Raw genomic sequence first — 27,599 nt, 5'->3', positions numbered from 1 at the left:
GCGGTCCGCAGTCCGCAATCCGCTCTGATTTCCCGGCTCCCGGACCGCCCGTCTCCGTCTCCGTCCCCGCTCTGCTCCGCAGGAACAAAGCGAGCAGTTCTCCCCCGCAGCTCCCCGCACAGTCTCAGCAACAGATGCCTGCGGGACCTCCCGGCTAACGGCTCACTGTACAGCCGACCAGCGGCACAGCTGACCAACGGCTCCCAGCAACAGCGAACACAAACAACGGACAGCGAAAAAAACCAGCAAAGGGGTACCAAGGCTTCCAGGGGTGGGGATCAATAAGGAAAATGCTTTCGCTGTGGGAACCCAGCTGCTGATGTTGTACATATTTTTTATGCATGTTCACAATTAAGCAGATTATTGGAGCAGCTGGATAAGTTCCTAACTGAAATTTTGGGATCTCCTATACATTTGTCACCTATGCAGATTTTGCTGGGGGTAGAGATGGGCGCTGAGGCAGATGTAGTACATAGCAAGGATGTATATTTGATTTTTTTTAGCCACAGCTGTGTTAAGACTATGTATAGCTTCTTGTTGGATGTAGGACGTTACTACACGGTCTTTCCACCGCACTACCATTACAACGCTGGTTTTACAATGCAAGTCGTTACCACAACTTGCGCTGTAGGGTGCTGGACTTAGGAATAGCATAATTTACTATTCCAACTCCAGCCTATGTAGAGTAGGGAAGGTGTTGGAATAGTAAATCTACTATTTCTTAGCCTAGAGCGCCCTCCAGCGCAAGTCGTGGTAACGACTTTCGTTGTAAAAGCAGCATTGTAATGGTAGTGCGGTGTAAAGACCGCGTCGTAATGGATGTTCCCCTTCTTGTTGGTTACAAAAAGATGCCCCATCATTTGAGGCCTGGAGGGCAAGGTTTTTTGCTATGTTTAATATGGGTATAGTTCATATGCTCTCAAAGGTCGCCGTAAACAAAAACTGGGTCAGCAAATCTGGGCTGCAGTTATGTCCTTTTTGGATATAGACATGTAAATCTGACTGTATGTTTATCAGTGGTACTAGTACGATCTCTTTATCATTTTTCGTTTTCTTTTCTTAGTTTGGACTACTACAATTTGTTTTGCGATTGGTATAAATGATTATTAATTATATTTCGTTATTTGTGATTCGGCCGCATGGCCCAGTCTCTGTCTGTTACTCATGTATTTCCTAATAAATATATATATATTTTTTTAAATTTAACTAAAAAACCATTGATGGCCCGCTCGGTTTAAACAATATTTATGCGTTTGTTGCTTTTTAAATTCTGGATTTTATGATTTTTTTATCATGGTTTTAACACGTTTTATCTATTTTATTTGGAATCTTGCACTTTATACAAATGTTTTCTAATGCCAGATTGCGGTCTGTCTTTTAAGCCAAAAAATGTCCGAATAAAGATTAATTGATTGAATGATTGATGATGAGCTTGAGAAAATCAAGCAGGTGTCCTGCAGTATTTGTCCGAGTGGTATTCAGTAGTTTCAGGTCAAAATCCTTCATGTAATCAATGAGTGTTTTTGCATCTTTATTGAATGTGTCTTCCAGAAGACTGAAATCCCTTATTATTGTAAAATTAGAATGTATAACAGTATCAAGAAAATCGCTAATCTCTTTCAGTTTAGAACCTGGAGGTCTATAAATCAATAGACTATAAAACTTTGAATGATTATCTAACTTACAATTGAAAATATAGTGCTTCACAATCAGCTAAATTAACCTGTTCACATGGTTTCATAACCATCCGTATAAATTATAGCTAACCCCTCCTCCATGATGATGTGCTTTCAGCTGCCTGGCTCTCGAAGGCCTGGCACAGAGAAAGCTGTACCCCCTTCCATGTCCGTGGTATGTCCAGCATTTTGCACAAATATTAGGCGTGATGACAATTAAACAAGTGGTTTAGTAACAGTAGCAATGGATGATAGAAGGCCATGAGATGGCATTGGCTTGGAGGGCCAGGCATAGGAAAATCCCTTAGTTGCAGCCATGTGAATGTAGAGTGGTGGGTTTTGGCACAAATGCTGGGTGTGCTAAAAAAAAAAAAAGTTAAACGACACTAAATAGAAACAGATCAGCTTACCAGTGTTCACACTGAAGTAGACTTGTTTTAGGTGGATGTGCACAAGCAATAATGTCATCACTCACAGTAAAGAGCAAACGGCTGAAGTAGGTCGACCCTTAGCACCAGGTTGCATTTTGTCCTCGTTGGGAGCAAAATGTGAATGACAGTTGAACAGATTAAGAGGGATGGCCAGAAACTCTCTATGTATGTACATAGGTATTTTTTTTGTTACGAGTGTTTCAGAAAACAGGAGGCTGGCAAGACAGCTGAAGGGATCTTCATGTATTACCTAAAAAGGCTTCGAGACTTTAGGAAAAATGTGTGCTATTACCCAAAGGGCATATTAAAGTAGGAAACTACTGTGCGCTGGAAGGAGGAGGGGGAAGCGGCACCTCAAAAAAGGGGGTCAAACATCAGTTGTCAAGGGGCACCCCATAACGAGGGAGCAAAAGATAAACTAATTTGTTATGTGGGAGAAGACCTACAGAGTTAATTGGGGGATGATGAGAATAAACAAAGGTGGGCTAAAGTGCCACAATATGCAGCAGTTAAGCAAAATGTTTACTGTCTGGAAGCAAGCATGATGGGCTTCTTTTAACTTATTTTGTGAGGGAGAGATTGTTCTCCACTGTGGGCTGGCATGAACATACATAGAGGAAAAGGGAAGAGAGACCGGATGAACTAGACATACTATGCAAAGAAATTAGCCAATCACTCCAAAAAATGGAAACTACAAACTCGAAAAGGTATACAGAAAAGTTCTGTCACCAGTAAAGGGAGATTGAAGTCCAAACTATGGGATGTGCCATAGTTTCGAATGTTGGTGAAAGAAATGTGGAGTAATTTGTAAAATAAGCATTTGTGAAAAGGGCAAGATTTTCGTTGCTAAAATCACAAACAACCCCATACCACTTATCTATCACGATAATAAGCAATCAAGACATTTTCTTTCATAAATAATTTAGTTTATTGTATTGCATATGGCTATTAAGAGAGCATCCATGATCAATAAAGACTAAATACAATGCACTGCTCTAATTTCATTTATTTTTGTCAGCAGCATCACATGTCTCTATATACAACATGTACATTGGAAGACACAGCAAGATAAGTTAAGTCTCTTGTCATCACAATAGCCAGAAATATATTTAACTTCTTGATACCCAGAAACAATATATACCTAAAAAAGTATTTTACATTTTTTTTAAGTTAAGTCAGGCAAAAATGTAGAAAGTCCAAATATACATGAAGAATTTTAGCAAACATAATTTATACATTTTGGTTCCATTCTGTAAACTAGATTATGTAAATATTGCATATGCCTTTTAATGAAATGTAGAGGAGAGTATATAATTTAGCAAGGTGTCAAGTTCTTTTCAAAGAATGCAGGAACAATATAAATCTAATTTGCTATAGTGGCATGATCAAGTTTGTAATAATTTCAAAAAATACAAACCAATAGGTGGTGATTAAGAGGGATCAGCATTCATTTTTGTTGATGTCACAGATCATAGCGCTAACCAACATACGAAGAAACGTTCATACAAAGTTGCACAACTTTCAGGTATTTACAGAACGCTATACATGGATATTGACCTCAGAGCAAATATTCCATGATACATGCATTGGTTTTGTATGTTAAAATATCGAAGTCAATAATATCGACCGATCTGTAGGTTAAACGTAGAATATCGACAATCAACCCATCAGCAACATAAACACAGATAAGAATAGATAATCTACTACCACGAGCGATATGAAGTAGATTTCGTGGAGTTGATGTAAGTGCATGTTGATATGAAAATCTAGATATTCTGGTGGTACACTCATGCATTTCTGCAAAAAGAGGCACACCTAGTTCAAGGATATGGTGGGGTGAGAGGAACAGAAAAGTGTAGAAAAGCGCAGTCACACTATACATTCATCTGTGTCTTATTATACAATCCCCGGTTCTAAAATATCAGTTTGTCAGAAGGAAGACTGCAAGGACATTAAATAACTACATTTCTAAGACCTTGAAACTCCCGTCCTCCAAAAAAATAAGATACTCTCCATAAAAATTTACAATATTTGTACAAACTTGACAGAAAACTCATATGGTGCGTATAACATTAATTTGCCAGAACAGGCACGGGTGAGGTACCAATACAAAATATATACGAATATTAAAATCAAATATATAAGCAGTCGAAAAACATTCTGCTGTTCCGGTGCAATGCTTTCCTCACTGTGAGGTCAGTCAGGGCACAAGTGTTTTGCTTTAGTGTTTTTTTTAAATACTGAAAAATATCTACTTGTCCTGACTATAAATAAATAAGAGGCTGACTGCAAAGCCTTTTTAAAATAATGCCTTCTATACAGTGTGCCAGAATTGGTCAGTTTCACTATGTACAACAGTGTACCTCTTGTTTGCCAACAGCTTTGAATTTCCTTTGCCTGCTTATTCAATGCCTCCAAGGGGAACTGGCAGAAGAAACTCTTACTTGGAACAAGAGGCCTTCCCGCAAATAAGATTAAAAAATACATACAAAATGTAAGACATTCAAGTTCTTTTTTGGAACTCTTGCTTTTTCAGCAATATTGTGTAAGCATTGTGGATCCTTCATTAATGCCCAGCCAACAATACTTCATGCTGATTTCAGGGTCCTGAATTGGCTCCAGTCCGATAAGTAAACACTGTTCTTAGATCCACGCAGCAGCTGATTACAGTAAGGCTGACACCGGTCCTTGAGGAACATTCAGCATAAAAATAAAGGCAGTCTCCTTTCGTATGAACAATACAAACATCTGGGTTACTCTGAACCGAGGTAGGGCGGCGGTAGTCTTAAAAAGGGGTATGTCAGCAAATACCAGATTTTACTGCGTTCCAACGGGTTAGAAAAATCTCCCAGCCTGCTGAAGAATAAATAGGGTTCATCTTTGCAAAAGGGGATCAAAGGCATTGATAAAAGGCTAGTCAGAAAGGAAATGTGATTGTCTGTGTAAAAAGAAATTTTCAACTGGGCTATTTTCATGACAGCAGCTCAGCGGTAAGACAGAAGTCTGTCACAGAAAACCAAACGAGGCAGGTTGCCCGTCTTCGTGTTGATCAACTGCACTGTAGCAGAAAAAAACTGCCGAAAACACAGAAATTGCACAGAACAGAAAAGTAAACTTGGAGCAGCTTCAGTTGCACACAGATGGCAGGTAACCTTGGCTTCATGTTGTACTCTGTGGCGCAAGGTCATGAGATAAAATCAGGTCCTTCCCTCTGAAAACAAACAAAAGGAAATTTACTAAATAGTGTCAGGTAAAAATTCGTCAATAAATACGTATACATAAACTTTTACCATGTTACCAGGCTTAGACAACGTGATCTTATGTTGGATTTCTTGCTACTTATGGTTTCAGCAGAATGGGAGAACAACTAAATACAGAACTGACAACTTTAACTACACCATTGACATTTATGTATTTGGAGAGCTGCAACCCTCATTAACATCATGTGCAAACATGCCTATTTGTCACTTCAAAGAAAAGGATCTGCATTAAAGACATTTTCAAAAAGAACATTTCGTAATCCAAAGTTTGTTGAAAATAACAATAACCATTCAGATCCACAAAAGAACTTGAAAGTCTGCACACCGTAAAGATAGAGGCAGGTCTTGTGTGTGTGAACCAAATCTACAGGCTTAGAACTCCTGGTTAACAATGACCCAAGGAAAAGAGCAGTTTCTGGGAGCCTCCCACGCCTCTTTATTATCTTTTCCTTTTTAGAAAGGACTCGAGCGAGCAGTTGTTGGAAAGTCCTGCTGCTACCAATTATTTAAAATCAACAGTCTGTGATTTGACCCCGCCCCCGCCAATATCACTCTCACCTTATGCTATTCCCCCTTCTACCTATGAAGTGCTTGCTTGCAATGCATGAGGCACTATCTTTATTTACTGTATGTACCACACACGTAGAGTTAATAGAAACCATTTGTTTGGTGTTTCGTTTTTTCATTGCACTAGTTTTTTTTTTTATTAAAAGACTAAAAATGCAAGCTAGACCTACTGACAGCCAATACTTGTTTAAAGGGTTTCAAATATATTAGTAAAGACTTTTCTCTGTATTTCTTTTTCTTATATGTGGATAAAAAAAACAAATTCAACATCCATAATTTACCCGCGCTACACTGACACATACCCCCTATGCATCTGCACATTAAGAGGCTGCAGACTACAGTGCTCCATCCACAAGCATTCTCGGGTGGCTGCTTGGGTGGACGTCCCAAGACTTCAAGCAAGTATCCAGACACTCCACAACGAGGTAAAACACTTGTGGGTCACTTCAATAGTCCGGCAGCACAAAGCCTGCATGATTTTAAAAGGCACGATTTCATATAACCCCTGGAATGTGACCCTAGGTGTGGGTAAGGCTGACTCACCCTACCAACTTTTTAACCTGGTTAAAAGGAGTACACAGCCTTTGGTAATAAAAAGCCTATTGGCCAAGAAAGACTGAACAACTGTTTAGGTGTGCACTGTGAAAATTGTCAACTTTATTACCATGATTGAACTGGGTGGTGCATTAGGCACTCCAGAAGACGTACATTGTAACTGGTATTGACCGGCATATAAAACAAGGAAACGCACGCTAGAAAACGTTCAATAAAGACACCATTAAAAGTTTCTGGATTTCCATTTCTAAAATTTACAGTATCATGTCTCCACTTTCAAAGAGAACCAAAGCGACTGAAATTTTTCAAAGAATCCCAGGGAACAGATGGTTAACTTTAAGTACATGAACAATACTCAATTCCAAGTAACAACGTTGTCAGTACCAAAGTACAAACTGGCTAGTGTCATATGAAAATGTGACACATTTATACAGATGAATGGTATAGATCCATATCACCCGCCTAAATGGATAATAATAATACACATTTGTAAAGCGCGAACAATAACCCGTAAGGGTCTCTAGGCGCTGGGGGCCGTCGGGAAGATTAAGCAAACTATTGCCTAGAGTCACATGGTGCTGGGCTAATCTGCTGGCGGCGCCAGGGATCGAACCGTGAGCCCCTGGGTTCTGGAGTCAGTCACCCTGGCCGCTGCGCCACACCTCTTCCTGGACAATTCAAGAAAACAATTTAAAGAAAACACTAGGAATTTTAAAACAATCCATAAAGGTTATCAACAGGCCAAGAACCCATGGAAGTTTCTCTAAATCGAAAAAACACAAGCTCTTGCTCATCATCAAATGAAAGTCAAAGTCTCATCACCGACTACACCACCCACTGTGAAGTTTAAATCCAAAGTTCTGGATAGTGAAGGGGGCGTCTGTAGTTATAATGCGTGAGAGTGCCTTCGCTTGGTTCGGATTCTCCTGTTCTGATGCCTGGATGCCACTGGTTCTTATAGAAGGCATCTTTGGAACTGGAGTCCCTTTGTGAAAATAGTAGGAACCTCAGTTCTCTCAGAAAACAATGTCACAAGAATAATCAAAGCCAATAGGTCTGGATTGCATTAGGATTTAAGCATTAAAAAATTTAAAAAGCCAGCTACACAAAAAAAAAACAATACACGATTGCTCTCTGTATAGACTGCATCTACGAGATAAAGAAATGTATGTGGGATGAAAATGGACAGAACTCCTTCATGAGAAGCAAATCATGAACTCCTTAGGCCATGATTCCCAAAACTACCAACAGCAAGAAGTGAGAGAAAGAATTTAGGTGGAGCCAAAGCACATTCACAACATGAATATTTAAGAACATTAGTAATAGGTCCACAACCATCTGTGCTGTCACGCCAGACGTCGAAAACTTTGAGCACAACACTGCATCAGTCCATCATCATGGGATGCAAGGGCACACATCCATGTTGGACAGACACTGATCAGTTAATGTACAGGGAAGTGTACTTGCAGTAGAAAGCACAAGCACGCTAGCGCTGCACACGAGACTTACGCCGGATATTAAAACAGAACTTGTGGTACCATAAAATGTATATATTGTAATGACAAAAATTACTGTAGAGGGGAGTTAAACTGCAGAACACACCCCATCCCCCAACGGCCCTGAACTCTGTTTCATGCATACCGTGCTACACAACAGTGCTGCCAACAGCAATATCCAGACAGATGGCAATACTAGAAGACCGATTCGTAACGAGGAACGGACAAAAAAAAAAAAAAAATCAGTAAGGCCCCTAAAATGATGCCTGATGAGAGAAGAAAGAGGGTCGATTCCACTAGAACAAAGAAAACGGGATTACCAACTGTACTGTACACAACTAGCAATGCGTACATTTAGGCAAGTTTACAATAAGCTCATTTCAAATTAAATCATCCCCATAACGGAGCCATGGGCTCAACTTTTAGCTTCATTTTCACAGGAAAGTGTGAGGGAAATTCGATCATCATTACTGTTGCCACTTAACAAGCCCTTTGCTTACCATCAAAAGGCTGGGTTGGCTGTAAAAGACTGCCAAATCCGACATGGCTCTTTTACCAACAGAGGGCCTCTTATAAAACCAAGTGATCCAAGTAAACAACCAACACACACACTACATGGAAACACCCTTCCTGCGTCTAGGAAACTAAGTGGAGCATTCTGAATAAATCAGAACTATAATCTACTCCTCTACAACCAGATATTTAACTGGGTGCATAAAGCAGGGTGGAGGGTCAAAGGATGTATATAGAAACTAAGACAGGGAGTAACCATACATAGCCGCCAACTAGACACAGCTCACTTTCTTTAACAAATTACATCAGCATTTGTACACATGTTTACACACTTAAATACATCCACACCACATAGTTGCTTTACGACGTAAACTAAGCACTGGGTACCACAGCGAGCCAGGGGCACAAAAAAAGGACTTCTGGGCGATTGTGGCCTTAATACATTAACATTGTTCAAGGAGATCGCAGAACTGAGTAGTAACATAGGTCAGGGATGGGAACAGAGAGGAAAGCTAGAAATGTAAACACAATATACATCCCAATCCATTTAGTTGCCAGTCTGGCATAACATCCCATGACTGATGGCTTCAACTGATGGAAACATCACTGGGTGGTCATGCTTGAGCCCTACTTAACTTCAACCCAGAGAACAAGCACCTGGTACATTAGATGGTACTTTTCAAAGCTTGAGGTGCCGTCGACCTGTGCATCACCAATGCATCGCTGTCATTGAATTGTTTCGAGGTTGCAGAACGCTTGGTTAGATCTGCCCTTCTCACACTGCTCACGTGCAAACCACACTAAAGGAAGGGAGCATGAAGACACCCCTTATCTGAAGTTCAAAAGTAATACAAATGCAAAAATCGATTCGTGTGTCTATGTAGTCCTCTAAATCAACCATAAGAGGATAACATGGGAATAAGTACCGAAAGGGGTGAGGAGAGAGAGGAAAGTAGAAAACACGTGGCCTGGGCAGCCCAAACATTGCTTTCGCACACTTTATTTTTAAGAAATTAAGTAAACCAGAAAGTTACGAGTGAAGATATTTTTTTTAAAACTCAAGTGCAAACTTGCATTGTGAGAGATTAAGGAGGTCTGTGGTCACCTACGCTATTGTACTCAATGATTACCGGAGATTTTAATTGAGCTTTTAATTGCAGAAGGCATATTTAACAAATAAGCACTTTATTTTAAGTCGCATGCCTGAAAAACAGAAACGTGCACATTTGCTTAGGTTTAAGTGTGTCAGATCTTACACTCGCAAATAAAAACAAAACCAGTGCTCAAATTTCCTAAAATGGTTGAGCACTATTAAGGGCATAAACATCATAGGGCATGTGCAAATATTTTGTAATTAATATTTATGAAACATTTGCTAAGTTATACGGAAACGTTTGCAACTGTGTGGATGTTGCAGAGTATTTCTCTTTGAAATGTATGTGTGAAAGTATTGACTTCGGCATCAATTACGTTGTGCAAATCCTTAACACTAAGAAAAAATAGTTGTGCATAATATATACTTTGCAGAAATCAGGTTTTTTTTTACCTGTGCAAAGCCCCCGTGTATAACAATTGTGGAAAAAAAGTAAATATTCAGCATACATTTGCCAGCTTAGCTCGATTTGAGTTAAAGTTCTCTTTACAGTGAAAAGTGCTTTTGCAATGTGGAAATAAACTACCGAGACGGTAAACTGAGAACATTCCAGCATTCAGAAAGGACGAAAAGGCAAAACTTTATAAAACACTTCGGCCATTCCTCTTCAATCAATGTATTTACAAGAGGTAAAGTGTTTAGGCACGACAATCTTATCAACTCAAGAACTCAAAAGATCGAAGAATCTTGTCAGAAGCCATTTTAGAGATCAACTAGAGAGGGTGGCCATTCAAACGAAGGAATTAAGACAAAAATCTTCCAGCAAAAACCTATAACTAGGTCTCAAAGTTTAACATCTGGGGAAGGACATGAGAAAATAGTTGCTTAATGAGCTATAAAGCTAGTGAGAAAACTTTGATAATTACAACAATTTGTATAAAGCTTCACCTTAGTCTCCCTGTAAAAGTATACAATGCATGGCATTCATAAATTTCAAGATCAGGAGTTCTAAATCTTAAAACTTATGTACTATTTCATGTGTATCAAAACAAAGCAAGTCTACTTGGCAGAACATTAAGGAAGTATGCAGCTTGTTTAGTACACATGATGATATTACAGTTTGAGTTATTGGTGACCCGATAAGCATCGCTGAGTAGCTGTGCTGACCACAGACAGTAGAGTATACAAAACAGTGAACTAGAACAATTTATATATTGCAAAAGAAATCGATGCACCATCACCCCTTAAATCAATTATTGAAATGGAAAACTACAAATGAGCACAGATGGTTAATTGCAACCAGATCACGGCAAAAAAGAAATCCCTATGAATGGTTTATTCAAGTAGTAAGAAACTGATTGAAGGCGGAGACCGGCAACCCTAATGCAGCTCTATTGGCATTCAGGGAGTTCATGGCAGAGCCAAAGTTCATGGGTATTTATTTAGTTAGCACTCTCACGTCCTGATGAAGAACCACTAAATTCACCAGTGCTCAAAAATTGTTCTCCCCGGATCGGTTAAGTGTAGGTTGAAAACAGTGAATTCCTTAAGGCTTGCACTTTAGAGCACAGTGGGCTGAAGACTACAGAATAAGCAAGCAGGTTGATTGGGTAACTAGACATTCTTAATGTAGAAATTACACTCAATGTTTTTAAGTGGTTTAGGTAATATTAAAAGAAAACTAGCAAAGCCAGTGAGTCTGGCTCGCATTTAGAGTCTTGAATAAAACATTTGAAAGAAGACTACTGCTGCGAAAAACAAGAATATGATTTTCTTACACAATGCATTTATGAGATAAAGAGTTGAATATGTGACGATCTAAAGTGCTTTTGACATGTTTGTCACCATAGTTGCAAACAATTGTGTAGGCTGTTAAACAGCATTGTGAACCGGTCTCAACTGTCGCCTACAGATTCATTACAAACTTCCTCGACTATGTAGAAGATTGACTTAGCTGATCATTAAACCCTGCTCGAACACATCAACAATTTCAATAGGGTTTAGTCACAGTCACTTCTTTCGGGTGGTGCACATCATTACCAACGAAGAGAGAGTCAAACAAGACACGTTGGTACGAGGAGCCAAAATAGTAATCTGAAGAGCAAAATAGGATTCCCAGACATCTTGTCATTCTTAGTCACACCCCCCCCCCCTCATGACTATTACATCCCCTTGAGCTTCAATCATCTCCGACATTTGCGCAAAACCAAACCAAAAAACAATAACCGTGGGGGTGGACTACATGCAGACTGGCATTCATTGCCATAAGAACCGACACACTGGGGAAGCGAGGTGCAAAGGTGCAAAGGTGCATCCAAGGTTAAATGGACAGAACGACTGTCAGACATCAGCAAAGCTTCCTCCGCCTCCTCTCTTTTAGCCATGGCAAACAAGCCTATAAATATAAAAAGCCATCTTCCACAGTATTGACAATGGTGTCTCAAAAGATTTGTTTTAAACACTTCATCTGTAGCTAACAATTTGTATGTACTCCTGATCTTTAAACCCGTGCTCCACACCCGATGTTAAAGAAAGCAATGGATCCCAGTGAGAGCCATGATCAGGTGCAAAGCCTTTACCACAAATGGACAAGTCTTGTGTGCACCACCATCACGGGTCTGCAGTAAATGTTTGACTGCATCCTCAGAGTGGACCCGAGCTCTATCCACAGTGTGCCACACTTCAGCGCCAGTAGGACTACAGCATGAAGAAAGACTGCCCTGCCGCCTACCATTTCCAATGGCCCAATGCAACAACGAGGGTATCTGCACAACATTTGTAAACAAAAATTCTCCTCTAAGGGAGCAGGTCCAAAGGATTTGCGAGATGGTCACCATTGACTGCTTGGAATAACCAAACTCCGTCTACTGAAATAATCACAGTACATCTAAGACTACCTGGCTTTTAATTTCGGTATTGGTTGAAGCAAATCTCTGCATGCAGACAGCTTTATACATTTTAATAAAAAGAAAAAAACATTCTAAGGGGGGGGGGCAGCGTAAATGGCGACAGAGGAAAAAGGACTCGAGGGAAGGGGAGATGGGAAACAATTGTTCAGTTCGAGGAAGAGTTTAAACAGATGTACAATAGGTCCCAGGGAAAAGTCGACACAATCATATCAGTCATAGCCTGCCCCCCAGTCTGCGCTCATAGAACAGAAGTCATAAAATGTGTTTAAGATATTTAGCTGTATTAATCATCATGCCACAGCTTCCAAGTTACCACAGACACTTAAGCAATTTTTAACCGAATGAGCTATGCATTATGAGTGTTTTTAAATGAAATCCAAGTGCAGCACGCTCACAGATGTTGGCTACAATAGGTTAGAGGTACCACACATGCAGCCACTTGAAGGTGTGCTGTAACTCTTGTTTGCAGGCAACAAGAGTTGGAGAAAGCATGAACACCATCTGTACGTGGCATATTTAAAACCAATACAGTGAATGTACAATCTCACTCACACATACAACAAAAACAACCTCCTTTCACAAACACAGAAAGAAGTAAGATGCCAGACACAAAACAAACCACTAGTTTGGGGCTGACACTGGAAAATGAGGCATTCAGAAGCAGACTATGCCAATCCACATACACCTTATCAGCTGCCTGCCTCAGTACTGACAAACTCTACCGTGATGTTGTACAAAAGGATCAGAGCTATGTAAAGACCTTGTAAAAGTTTCACAAGCACAGATACAATGGTGGGGATAGCCAGTTCAAGGCAAACGCAATCGATTGTTAGTCGTTCTTTTATGTCACGTCCACCTAGGAGGGAGTGCCACTTCTACAGAAAAAGCGCATTGTTTTCAGTGCTGTTAGACCTTCAGTAGTAAGGCTGCCCAAGGAAGTAACCTGTAGGGTACATAACTTCCTGGATTAAGTGTGCTCCTTCACCTTTACTTACTGCAAGTTTTGGTTTTGATCTTATTTACCTTCGAATCAAAAGGAGGAAAAAAGTTTCTTCTTTTTTTAGGGCATTTTGTTCCCAAACAGCTAATTATGCAGAAATGTCCGAGAGGGTTTACGTGCCCCTTAAGAAAAGCGGGAGCGCCCAAGGCAAAGCCATTTAACTTGTCAAAGTATTGATAAACAGGAAACTCAAACACAAAGGTTACATTCCAGGCAAGAGGTCATTCTTGCTAGTATGGAATGTCAAGATTGCTCAAACTGGATATGGCTTTCATGTCATCTGGGCAATGTTCTATTCTGTGGTTGGTCACACGATGCTTCCTACAATTCAATGAACTCTACAGAGTTTTTCTTTTTTTTTTTTAAAGATTTGATGTATGCTTCAGCTATATTCTAACAAGGAAACCTTTCAAGACCGGTATGAACCTCCTGAAAAAAGAAGTACTCTGAATAACGAAAAAGTATCATTTCCAGGCACTACAAATAGATGACTCTGCAATAGCGTTTAGCACCAATTGGGTTCCTACATTACCACAAGGAAAAAGCGCACCTTTAGTGCTGCCGGGTTGGTGATGTAAAGCAGATTATTAAAGACTCCAGCAAATTGATAACGATTATCCAAACAAGCATGGGACCAGCCACTAAACTGCCCCATAACTAACTAAGTCACATAACAAGGCCACTCACAGAACGGGGGCTACTGTTGGATTCACCAGGCAATGCAGCTTGCATGAGGGACAGGCACAGATGCTACACAAACTGGAAAGGCTATAGTCACTCACTGTGGGCCACAAGGAATGGATCCTTGGAAGAGCAATAACTGGATACTACCTCTGAGCACCATTGACCAAGGCAACTGAATAGAATTCGAACATTTCTCAAAGGATTAACCGACTAAACTTCCTGCAGTGGGTCTTGTTCCATGGATTAAGTTAGCAAAAAAACAGGACCGGCTCACAGCGCTTATGTTGCAGATGATGAACCCAAGAGGAGTCGGCTGGTATGTAGATCCCAAGTGTGTCCTTTGTTACTACTACTCTTTGCAGTGGAGAAACTGAATTTGGGGTAGGTAATGGGGTAAAAGCAGGTTGCACTCTGCACTGTTCCGCTTGTGCAAATTCCTTCCAGTAATACTTGGAAGAGAACAGCTATACAAACCCCCCAAATATAGAGACACTCATTTTTAAAGATACCATGGCACTCATACTGAGGCAGAGTAATGCTTTGCTTATGGCACACAGTGTTATGCAAGTATTAAACTAAAAATAAAAAATAAAATCAAAAAAGTCTATGCCAAATAAATGATAGAAAAATAAAAGTATTTAGTGAATTGAATTAATTATTCCCAGCCACTGGAAATCACTGGGGCTCCTAAAGCAACCTTCATACTCAACCAGGCTTGATTCTGCTCCAACAGGAAGAATCCAACCAGTCAGCCAGAACCCCGCACTTTACACACATGACTATTACAACTGAGCATGTTTTAAATTATATATGTGGCACACAAAAGAAATCCGCAGTTTCTCTTTATATAGCGCTCTAAAACGCTGACACATTTATAGTTTAAATGAAAAAAAAGACATAATTTGCAGAAACTTACAAATGAGCGCCATTCATAAACTACTGCTGCTTTTCAGCAGTAAATACTTATCAAACTTGCTTTCACATACTGTTCGAGTGCTAAAGCAATGAGTCACTTTGAACATCAAAGCCGCACACCAAACAGTACAACAAAACCGGTCTTGCAGGCTACCCTGCAATTTTAAGTCTGTACCAACTAAAAAATGTCGGGCTGTGTGGTCTAGTTCCATCTCACATTTTCTGGTGGGAACAAGTTCCAAAGTACTGTAAAGCTAACCTAACGGCCCATCTTTGTCCACTAGAAACAAACGAGGTAAAAAGGTCGAAGCTTTGTAAGTCACACCCGCTTACAGCGGCGCCAGACGAGTGACGTAAAATGGAGCTTCCTTGCTCAACCCTGGAAGGGAGGGGTTCAAATCAATGCAAGGGGGCGAACTCTGGCCAGCCAAAGATATTTCCCAATGAGCTTTAGCGCAGAACGTGTCACTGGCATCAGGAAAGTATTTTATAATAACGGGTACCCATGGGAAACTACGTAAACACACCCACACCAGGATACCAGTTGCGGTTGGCAATGTTTACATTACTGCATATTTGCTTTACGTGTAAGGTGTACACCTGTTTCTTACGTAGGCCGCAGCACCCAGATTCTGTGACGGCACAGACAGTTCCAGTTTTAAAAGAAATGCTGCAATTGCGAAGTACAAACACACTGCAACACTACTCTTCACAGGTTGGTAGTACGTTGCATTGCACCTTAAAATAGATATTTTAATTTAAAAAGTTTTTTTTTTTTAAATCACATCAATATTTTACTGCACACACATTTTGACCAAAAGTGTATTAGGAAATTGCATTCTGCTTGGAATTAATTAAAAACAAATATATAGCCTTAAATTAGAGAAGAAATTCGATAAATGACGTGACATGCAGCGTCAAAAACATCTAAATACCTTGAGTTGTGGACTATACGGGGGCGGGGTAAGGAAGGTAATTTTCCAGCAAATTCCCACTGAATAAATAACGTTGTATTTCGCTTGTACGGCCCATAAATTCCACTTGTGACCTGTCTCCATCTTGTACAGGACCAACGTTTCAGTCCAATATTTAGAATGGCTTCATCAGGAGGCTGTGGAATGCAAAATGAGCTTAGCACATGCTCGTTTGCTCGTTCTATAGCCCTCACAGGCGATAGAAATCACTGCGCATTCCGCGCAAAGCCCGGGCATCTTTTGAAGGTCTCCGGCGCCTTATGCCTCCGCATTATCCGTGGCGGGCCCTGCCACTCCCAGCTGAGGGACGGCTTCTCCCCACTTTGTTTAGGCGGGGGCAGATGGTCTGCAATCATTAGCCTATTGTCGGCGGTGATGCGGGCCTAGATTACGGGTGTGCGCTCCGAGGGAAAAGGCAGGTGCACTGCCCTGGGGCCGCCATCTGCCAGGAAGGAAGTGTTCTCTTTGAGGCGCTTGAAAAGACAATGACGGATGCCGCCAGGCCCCGCCCCCATACCAAGGCGCTGCATTACTGCAACAAAGAGGAGCTGCGGCTGGACATGCGACTTCTTTCGAAAAGACCAACTCGGCACAGCTCACCTACGAGCTTTAACACCAGTGACGAAGGACAGCCTGCCCTCACAGATAAGGCTGTGCCTGCTCTGTGGTAAACGAGAAGAGCTGTATTCTTCATGCAAACTTACCAGTCAGTGAGGACAGAGGGAATTCACATGTGTATGCACAATGGAGCTCACTTTTCACACACAACTGCGCACTGATACCGCCTCAGCAAGACATTTCAAATTAACCCACTCATTCCTGCAAAAGCGCCTAGGATTTAGTAGCCACTGTGGCTATAATCGCGCAATTCATTCAATGAAAAACTGACGAATAAAACAGCTAAGGCTTAACCATAAAATGATAAGAGTATCACCCAACGTCAACTATATATGCCCACTATTTGGATATCAATAAGTACACACAATAACAGTCAATTATAACATGCAGAACAGCACACAGACAGAATAAAGTTCACGCACTGAACAAACACATGCATTTTGTGGGCCGCAAAGCTGTCCATCACCTTTTAACAGGACACACTGAAAGAGACTCTGAACACACACACACAACACAACCCGAACATGAAATTAGAAAACCCAACAGCACTTACTACGACCAGCTTCTTATCACGGTACCTCTGCTGACCAATGGCATACCTGTCAACTATGAAATGCTAAAACGCTCAGGGCTCAACCAACAAGCACACAGTTCATCAACACCTACATACCCGCACAGCTACCCAAAACGGTGCGCCACATATGGAAAGTTGTAACCTGGGACACTAAATGGCGTTGTGATGCCGTAATGATGGCAGGTTGTGGGCTATTCAAACATTATCTAACCCCATCATCTACTTAATAAAAACGAACCCGCAAGGCAATTCCGGATTTAAACAGTGACGATAATTCATTTTATTTCAAAAATCTATTCGTCAGGTTTTACTTCTGCACACTCAGAATATTCTCCTCTTGATATGGGACTATAGAAGAAGGGAACCTGTTCTGGAGGCTTTACTGTATCAAAAAAGTGACCAGACAAGCTAAATTACATAGAAATATCCACGTAAAAGCAATGGCGGTCCAAAGTGTATAATTGAGTGACAGAAGAGATCTTTGGGCCACCTTGGTAGCCCAACACCTGCGAAAATGAAATCTAAGCAGCCCTCACTACATGCAATGGTGTGAAAATGGAATGTTACAAGTCTAGCATTTGAAAGTGTGCTCGGCTCGAAATAATTCTCTTTGCACGCGTGAGAAAACGTACTAATGCACACGTTTCATGCACAGATCAGGTTTCAGCCTCTGAAAAAGTCCACATCACAAGATCAATCACAACTATAGCTTCCTTGACAACGCAAACAGGCAGGCTTTCCCGCCGACGAGATGCTGTAAACGTTCACTAACAAATGACCTATCCGCGTTCACCAGGTTGGATACATAAAGTGCTGGGAAGATAGCATCAGCGCAGGCATTTCCGTGCCCGGAGCGGCGGCGGCTCAGTGCAGGCCCACCTGGGAACAAGCCCTCGAGACAAGAGCTACAGACACAATCCACCTTGAAGAACGACCACAGCCGAGGCACAGCCAGTCGTGACAACGCTTTGAAGCTGCCTCCAGTTCAACAAGAGCAGGCTGTTCTCTTTCCTCCAAAGTTTAACTATTACAGGGTCTGTTCTGAATACAACTAGAGAAAATAGTAAAACTCACTTTTAAAAGCCAAGACCATACGCTCAACCACCTCTGAAATGTGTATTTTTGAAGCGAAGTTTAGAATACAGAATAGATTCCCATGTTGAATTAAAGTAATTTGCTTTGAAATAGGTGCTTGTGTAGCAGTAAGCCCGCGTGACAGCTTTTAACAGATAGGTTCAGACACAATGTAACAGGAAATTGCTAGGTTGAAGAATAAGGCTAGGTGTTGCCACTTGTGCAGCGAGATCGAACGTCTGGTCCTAGTTTCCCTCAATGAAAATGTAGCAGAGGGTTTTAGCAGAGGGGTCTCAGAAAAAACACTCCACAAAAAAGGTGTGGACCAGTAGAGACCATGAACACATCAATGGCTGCACTTTAGTAATCATGCCGGCATGCTGTATAGGCGCCGAGTGGTTTCCAACTCTGCTTTTAGGCCTGGCTTGAGAGCCCATTTGTCACAAAACCTTTTGTTGCCATTTATTTAAAACTATATAGAATGGGCTTTGGCTCCAGGCAGAGGGAAACTATCTTAATCGGTCTCTCTGTTTTATGGGTGATCATTGACTCCTACGGGATTCGAATTGCAATGCACAAGGTACCGTTTCGCGTGCAACAGTAAACTGAATCATCATATAATGGATTAGTTATCCTCTAGATCCATTGTATACAGAAAGCAGTTTTGTTTTCACTGCAACAGGCCTTTAGAATATTTTAGTCAGCACTCAAAATACAAGGCAGATTTACTTTGCCAATGCTAGTTTCCATTTTCTAACCTGGATGTCACTGGTGATCACAGTAAAATAGTGCTGTTAATAACATACAAGAATTTTAAGTTCATTCATTGTTTTCAAAGAAAAAGGTTAAATGTCTTTAAATTCAGTGTCCCTATGTTAGCCCATGCTCACCCTTTCTTAAAAACGGAACACAAAAAAAATGGTATCCAGTTAGAGCAAAAAGAAAAAACACAAGCACCTTGAGGAGAGAGGCGACCTGCTCTGGCAGGAGCGTGCTGGCTAAACCAGAGTAGGCAGGTTCTCGGGCACACGGGCTCTGTACTCTGTGTTCAATTACTTTTGAAAGTCCGGCGCACGTGAGACCGTGAAAAGGCGCCACCAGAGCGGTTCCATCGGGTTATTTTAAGAACAGCTAATTCCTTGACGACAACCCCCACACGGGCAGAGTCGGAAGCGGGCTGCGAGCTGCCTTTAGACTGACAAAGAGACCATACTGGAAATATACGGTTTTAACAACCTCGAATCCAGCGAGAACAGGCCCCGGTTAATGTTTCTAAGAAGTCCCGAGCTGAACTCGCCAATGCGCCTGGCTCATGTGACCGTGCCTCGCTGACCCGGGCTTCGGGCCTCCCTCCTCCCAGGAGCCCTTTGAGCCACTAAAAACACGCGCTGCTTCTGGCTGTGTAAAGATGTCCAGGGCCGGCTCAAAATGTGCGTTCCCATGTACTAAAGAGATGCGAGTCAGTATAAGCCTTAATCCAGGGTTATAAAAGGGGTATCAACAAGCATCCCTTAAATGTGATTTTAAAAACGTGTGTGACTTCAAGTAAAAATACAATAAAAAGAAAGAATGAGGATGGCTTAAATAAAAGCTTTTCAGCGTTGCGTGTTTTATCACATGTTTAAATTAGTTTTCTATTATACTCGCAAGTTCCTTTATGAAGACGTGTCGACGTCGCTGCACAAATGCAATTTCATTCAGAAACGATGAACGGCGACTTTGTGAATGAAGTCTGTCAGGAACGCACTATCTGGTGAACGAAACTTCCCCCAAACCTCCTGCTTCTCTTAGCACCTTAAACCTAAGAAGAGGTGACGATGCCCTACCTCTCCATCCCCATCACACCCATGGCTTTACACACACAACTACATTTTCAGGGTTTGCATAACCTCCAGTGCGCATGCGCAGAAAAACCAAAACAAGGCAGGCTGTGGGCGTGTGGCACCTCCGGGGACAGAAACAGCAGGGGCTGTGGGTGAAGCGTGGAGACGGGCATACGGTCACCATGGCAACCATCTTTTATTACAATAACGAAGATGTGGGGAGGAGAAGGGGAGGGGCTTCTCGTGTGGTGGCAGTAATTGAATGGGGGGGGGGGGGTCGTGCGAGTGATCTTCAATAACAAATCCTTAGGATTACAAACACTTTACACATTCACTCTCAAATCCACTACACACTTGTATACTACTGTTCCGAACATTATCAATAAAACTAAATTAATTCTCTGGACCCTCAATGTCAAACATACATGACCTCCCTGCGCAGCATTTTGATCCACAAATCTTAACACAAGGCTTCGACGCCTCAAGAGGGTAGGAGGCGAGATATCGATGCATTTACATCTGACCTTCAGCCCACCCGCTTGAGGGTAAAGATGAATCCTGTCTATTCGAAGAATGAATCAAAATTGCCGTTCAGGGTAAAAACTGTACATGCAGTTTACAGTGCTGCGGATCATTAGTACTTACACACAACAAAGAACCCTTGACCCCCCCAAAATACGACGTTCCACCTTGTAAACAAAGCAGATTCCTTCCAAACAGGTGACCGCCACAGAGACAAACCGCATATACAAACATTCAGCCAGAATAAGTGTTCTAGCCTTCGACCAGAGGAGCTCACCCTATCTGGGTACAGAGAACAAGCCGGGGTACTGTAGGGAGAGACAAAAGACCATCTCAAAGGGGCTCCTTTAAGACTTTCTCCGAGCACCAGCAAATGACATTTCCTTTCATTTTTATTGTATTTATATAGCGCCTATTACTCCGGGCAAGGTGTTGAAGAGCTTTTTGGAAGGCAGCATCTACTCCAGAACCCAATGGATTAGTGTGAGTCTGTTAATTAGATTTAGACAAAAGAGGGATAGAGGAGGGAAGAGTCTGAATAGTTTTATTTGGGAGATCCTATTAGCTAGATGAGGCTTGGGGTGAGTCAAGAAGTATCCTACCTAACCAGAATTAAAAAAAGCACAACAAATCCAGAACTGCGACATGGTGACCACTTTACAATATTCTAGCTGAAACGCACTCAATTTTAAACTGTTGAGGTATTTAGCCACTTGACTGTGTGGTCTAATACCATTGGATTTATTTGGGTATGCAAAGTTAATGCACCCGATGTGATAAGAAATACGGCAAACTGGCCATATGCAAGTCCAGGAAACAAATTATATATATATATATATATACACATATACATATACACACACACACACACACACACACACACACACTTTCAAATTATGACATTTTATAACCGTTTTCAAAAATATAGAAAACAGACATTAAAGAAGAATATTTAGCCCCAAAACCATGGACTGCGAAGGCATACGTGAATTTAAACGCCTATCATCTAATACACGCTTCCTATAGCACTTTCAGGGGAAAGAAACATTTCTTAGCCATTTTAAGGCTACGGAATCCTCTTCCGGGAAACCCTGCAAAGGTGACTGGAGTGTTTCCTGTACAGCGGGAGTCACTAATGAATGGCTTCCCGTCGGACTCGGCGCCTCGGACAACTACAACCAAACGCAGAGTGATGGGCGCGATGTGGCCAAAACGAGCAGGCCCGGCAGGTAAACAAAGCAACGCCTCAGCTTCAACATTCCCACATGTTCACTGTGCAGGCATATTTCACACTCACGCGTGCATGCAGTTCATGACTGACTCAAGAAAACCTGATCTGCGGCTGTACCTCAAGAAGGTTAGTGCTGATGGGAACACTACATGAACATTTTGTGTGGAGCAAAATGACACACTCTGGGCGCCGCAAATAACAGATGTTGCCCCTACCTAATTTGCGATACTCAGAGGAAAGATAACGTCTAATGCTGTTTTTTTGCACATTATCTTTAAAATTAGTAGATCAAACGCCTAAAAAGGTAGCTATGGTACCAACTGCTACAGCACAAGCGTGACTGCAGGTGACAAATGCCCCCAACTGATAGTTGCCTCAGGCATTCACCAAAAGTACACACAAATGCTCCGACCCCAGATATTCCCCTAAAGTACACTGAATCCAGTACCAAAAAAGCCAGTCTCATACAGGACGCGCTGGCAAAAGGCGTGAGGATGGAAAAGCTCCCTTGCTCCAAACACTCCCGTTAAAGCGACGTTTACACTTCATCTGTATCAGTAAAACATAGGAATGAGCACTTCGGGGGCTGTTAGGGACTATGGAGCGCTATACAAACAATATTGAAAAACACATGGGCTAAGTATCTTCATTAGCTTGAGCACAACACACTTTTTAACCCATGAACTGTGCCTCCCAATGAGTGGGTCACAGCAAAACGAGGTGCAGACCAAGTCCTCATGCAAGGAGACCCTTCTCAACATTAACTAGGCTTGCGGTCTACGCTGCTTCCGGTGCTCTTCTAATGGGTGGTCACGTGACATCAATCGCCCCATTAAACGGCTCCGTTTACTTTCAAAATGTAAGCACCCTGCACTTCGTTTGCATAACAAGCACCTCGTATTGCAGTGCAACCCTGCACACTCCTACCCAGCACAGAATGCCCTTGACTCGGGTCGGGGAGTCGGACAGAGGTTACGTCCTTTACAACAGTCTGTGGAAGACACAAGGAGAAAGTGCAATAGGTTCAATTCAGGTGCTGGCACACGGACTCCCATAATACCCAATCCAGCAGGTCCCGCCCAGAGGCAGTGCTCGCGGCATACGCCAATGGCTGGCACACTGGAGACAGCTCATTGGGCAGAGTGAGGCACACGAAGGTGCGCACATGGGCAAGTCACGGCCTTGCTCACAGGTGCAGGATCTACTTACTATGAGGTGGGAAAACGTGGCCCTAACAGTACCGCTCACCGTAAACCATCTGGATGTTGGTGAAGGCCTCCTCAGACACGATGCTCGGGGTACACACCAGTTACACAAAGCCAGAAATCACGTGCAAACAGATTTTGGCTAACACAACAGAACCTGCCAGGGCCATGTTCTGTCAGATGATCATTTGGGGGCGCCAATGCTGCCCAGGCAACCAGATCCCATCACACATTCCGAGCCACCGGCACTGTCGGTGCTTTTTAAATGGCACGTACTCCCAAAGGGAGAGCAGTCATTCTCCCCACTGAAGTGTTTTACAATTTAAAGCACCACATAAAGAGATTGTAACACACCATACACCTGCCCACAGAGGGCCCCCGTGCCCTGCTCAATAGATTATGGCCGAGAAGAGGGCAGTTCTCACCTTTTGCCACTGGCAACCGCCTCTCTGAAGGTGTGTGTCAGGAAGAAGTCCATGCTGGCATAGGCTGCGCCGTCACCCGAGGCCAGCAGAGGGCGCGCCTTGCCACTGGGATCAGTCCACTCTGCCGTGATGTGTATATGGTTGAGGCCATTTTGGAAGCCAGCTGATGTTTCCCGGCACATAGGGCTGCCTCCACCGGAATCAGAGGGGACAGTGGTTTCGGGTGAGCTCTCCCCACCTGCCCCCCTCCTCGGCACCGACACGTTCTCCACTGAGGCCGAGCTGTGGCGCTTTGGGTTGTGCGCAAAGGAGGGCGACACTGGGGTCACTGTGGTGGTGGACGAGAAGGTCTCGGAGCTGTGCCGCCGCCGGCCGCCTTGCGGGTCCGCACGGATCACTTTAGCGCCACGATCGGGGTCCACGGGCAGGGGAGGCGGGAAGGTGACCGTCGGGTCCAACAGGCTGAGACGCTGGACGCCGGCGGTGGGGCTGGACAACAGAACAGCAGCCTCCGGCTTCGGACAGATGGGCTGCGGTGGTGCGGGGAAGCTCATCTCTGTGTAGTCATCGTCTTCCTGCTGCCGTCGCACGGGAGAGGGAGGACCGGAGCCCCGGCTTCGAGGGGACGCGGCCTCGGACTCCAGTGACACCGGGCCGGAGCGAGGAGAGCGGCCATTATAGTCCAGATTCATGTAGTCCGAGCCGGGCGAGGTGCCCCCAGCTGGCGAACAGCGCTCCCCAAAGTCAATATTGATGTACTCGCCTCCGGGGCTGTGGGGCTCGGGGCCGGTAGGGTGCTCGGTCATACTCGGTAGGGTCCGCACACTGTCCAGTGCCAGCCGCGTGGGTCGCACTGCCCGGCAGCGGTGGTGGAGGATGCTCTCTGGGCAGGGCCGGCTCGGGGACCGGGCGTGCGCTGGCTCCTCCGGCTGCAGGCGACCCGGGGAGTGCATCAGCACGTACTGGTCGCTGTCACCGTTGACCTGCGGGTGGAAGAAGCAGTCCGGAGGGGTGGCCGATGCCTGACTGCCAGGGGACATGTTCAAGTAATCGCTGGCACCGTTGAGCCGACTCTCGGGGCCACACAGCATCCTCATGTAGCCACTGTCCTCGGGTGAGCTCTCGCCTGTCTTGTAACCGTTCAGATGTGGGGGGCTGTCATTGCGGGGCCGCAGGATCTCCTTGGGAGCAGACACAGTGCAGCTGTTCATGGGCATGTAGTCTTTAGTTGCAAGAGCCGCTCCGGGCACCATGGGCATGTAGCCATCGTCGCCAAGGTGTCCAGTAGAGCCAATCTCCACATCTCCATAGTCCTCGGGGTAGGGGTGGTGGGGCATCTTCGGAGAGGCGGTGCGGGAGCGGTGGCCACGACAGGCGGCTCGCAGCAGGGTGGCCTCGTCCAGGGAGGCGGATGAGACCTGCGGGGTGCTCCGCTGGCGGGCCGGGGTGGTCAGCGAATAGGTACGTTTCCTGTGTGCCGGGTCGAGCAACTCCTCTCTGGAAAGGCGGCAGTGGTGGAGGGGGCCGAGGCTGGCCCCACTGGGCGGTCGCTCCATGCACATGTAGCCGTTCATCTCCCGGCCGGGGGTGGGTGGCGTTTCAGCCACAGACTCCTGGGTACTGCTGCGGTGGTGGTGGTGCAGGACCCCAGCGCGGAGACAAGGTCGCCCGGCGTCCACAGGGCTTGAGCTGTACTCGTCCAAGGACATGAAGCCGGCGTCGCTGGGTGAACAGGAGGTGGAGGCGCCGCAGCTGGATGGTCGTGGTGCGGCGCTGCTCTCCGAGCCGTGCCCACTGCTGCTGGAGCACAGGCTGATCGGGCTGGCAGCCGAGGGTGGCGAGCGGGGGACTGGCATGGACATGGAGCGGCTGTGCTGCAGGACTCCGGGGGGCGGCAGACGGGACTGTGGGTAGAACAGCGGGCGAGGTCCTGCCATGGTGTTGGAGCGGCTCAGATGCGTCTTCAGGGCCCCAGGACTCAGTATGACCACCCGGTCCCCCTCGCTGGCCGTGCGCACCCGTGGGCAGGGAGCGCTGGCGGGTGGCGTGGCAGAGGACGAAGAGTCGGTGCGTGTCCGGCGGGCCGGCAGCCCCGTCTGGCTGGGCGGTGGGTGGCTGTGGGTGTGTCGCCGGGGAGCCGGCACGCTGATGGGGGTCGACTGGCTCTGGCTGCGCGGGCGCAACTCGGCCAGCTCCCGCATGGCTCGCATGGCCTCCAGGATGGTCTCGTGGATGCTCTGCGCCACCACCGCGTCGTCCGCCTGCATCCAGAGCTCGCCGGGCCCGGTGGCTGCGGAGCGCCCCAGCTCCATGAAGAAGAAGCTGTCAGAGTGCCCGCAGCGCCGGATGTTCATCAGCTGCAGGCGGGCGGCCGGGCTCTCGGTGTTGGGTCGCACGAAGGCCACTGAGCGGGCGGAGAGGCAGAGGCGGTGCAGCCCGCTCAGCTGGCGGCTTTGGCCCAGTCCCTTGGGCTTCACGGTCACCTGCCACACCTCGCGGTACACTTGGCTGGCCGGCGTCATCAGTCCGTAGTCGGGGTCCTCGGTGGCGGCTCCGCAGCTGCTGCAGGGCCCACCGGCCTCCGGGCTGCCGCCCTCCCTGCAGGCAGAGCAGCCCCCGGCCCTGCCCTGGCTCAGCAGCTCGCTCAGCGCCTGGTACCAGCCCTCCTGCTCGGTCTCGCTCTCCGCGGCCATGGCCAGGTACTCGTCGCGGGTGTAGAGCGCTACGAGGTACCGGTGCTTGGCGTCTGCGCGCTTGTTGACGCTCAGGCAGGAGGAGTCGAGCACAACGCTGCGCTTGGGCGGCTTGCTGCGCCACTTCTTTTCGCTCTCGTAGTACTCCAGCCGGGCGGGCTCCCCGGGCGCCGTTCCCGGTCCCAGCAGCACGAAGAACCGCTTGTGGCCGTGCTTCTGCTTGCGCAGGTAGCCGCTCTTCCGCACGCTTTGCCGGCTGCTGCTGCTTCCCTGCGACTGGGCGGGCGACTCCGGGGAGCCCGTCAGCGGCGAGCTGGCCATTCTCGCCGGCCCCCGGGCTACCCCACTGCCAGGGTCTTTAATGTTGCAAAGCGCGTGTGCCCCCGAGGGTCGGGAGCCGGTTCTGTGGGGCTGGATGCAGGTGCGGTGCTGAGCCCGGTTCCGGCAGGCTGGCGCGGAGCTGGTGTCGGTAACAGTTTGACAGTAAATAACACGCCGTACGGAGGGAGTGAGCTAAAGAGCAAAACAACATGTGACGTGGGAAGCCTCCGGGGGTGAGGGAGGGGGCGAGAGCAGAGTGCAAGCGGGCGGGACCAGAGCTGGGTGGGCGAGGCCGTCAGTTCCGGATACCTTTGCGCGCTCATTGATCCGCGCCGGAGATTGACGGCACCAGGAGCCACTGGAGAGGCAGCCCGGCTATTGCGCATCTTGCTTGCCTTGCCTCCTACCTTTTGGAAATGATCCAGCCCCTCTCTGACAACCTCCTGCTTCTGACCAAAACAAGGTTAGGTAAAAAAAACGGAGGGGCCGGTGGGGCTTCCATCATAGGGATTGTTTTTTTTGTTTATTCTTCTCGTTTTCTGTATTCCATTTGCTATAAACGTGTAACTCTAGTGATAGTCAAGTGGAGGGGGACACTAGTGATACTAAATAGTGACCTGTTCGTTATCTATTTTCACCCCCTGGAAAATGGATCTACTTGAAAATGCATACACGCCAACAGACCCGATTGAGGGGAGAGACTCCCTAATTTTAAGCCTATGGCTTTAATTTACTTGTCTCCCGCCTAAAATCTCTGCATCAATATGTCAACAGGGACCATCAATACCGATTTTTTATTTCAAAACCACCCCCATAACAGGTTATAAATGTTGGCACGTATTAAAGTCTTTCATCTGACAATAGAGGTTATGGGGGTGTTAGCTCAAACATTTTAGGTCTCGCATATTTCCCTCCTCGGCAGGCAGGAGTCTGCACAGGTACAGAGCGGTGCGCTGTACTCCCTCTCTCTCGCCTCCGTGACTGCGCGCCGGAACGGCCCTAACATCAAATACTAATTATTATGGCTGTAAAGGGGGGCG

The 27,599-nt window shown here is 45.2% G+C and overlaps 1 protein-coding gene across 1 annotated transcript; it reads right to left on the bottom strand.

Moving 5' to 3' along the window:
• Nucleotides 1-3,011: 3,011 nt before the first annotated feature.
• On the bottom strand, nucleotides 3,012-26,768 carry IRS2 (insulin receptor substrate 2). Its single transcript, XM_086934161.1, has 2 exons — nucleotides 23,546-26,768; nucleotides 3,012-5,318 (listed from the first exon to the last, which is right to left on the bottom strand). Exons 1-2 carry the CDS (start codon nucleotides 26,557-26,559, stop codon nucleotides 5,267-5,269), a joined length of 3,066 nt encoding a protein of 1,021 aa, XP_086790287.1. The 5' UTR covers nucleotides 26,560-26,768; the 3' UTR covers nucleotides 3,012-5,266.
• Between the last annotated feature and the right edge of the window lie 831 nt (nucleotides 26,769-27,599).

Source organism: Lissotriton vulgaris, chromosome 8 (assembly GCF_964263255.1).
Source record: "Lissotriton vulgaris chromosome 8, aLisVul1.2, whole genome shotgun sequence".
Classification (NCBI taxonomy): Eukaryota; Metazoa; Chordata; class Amphibia; order Caudata; family Salamandridae; genus Lissotriton; species Lissotriton vulgaris.
Note: the sequence above shows the minus strand (reverse complement) of the source record. Positions and strands in the feature narration are given on the sequence as shown.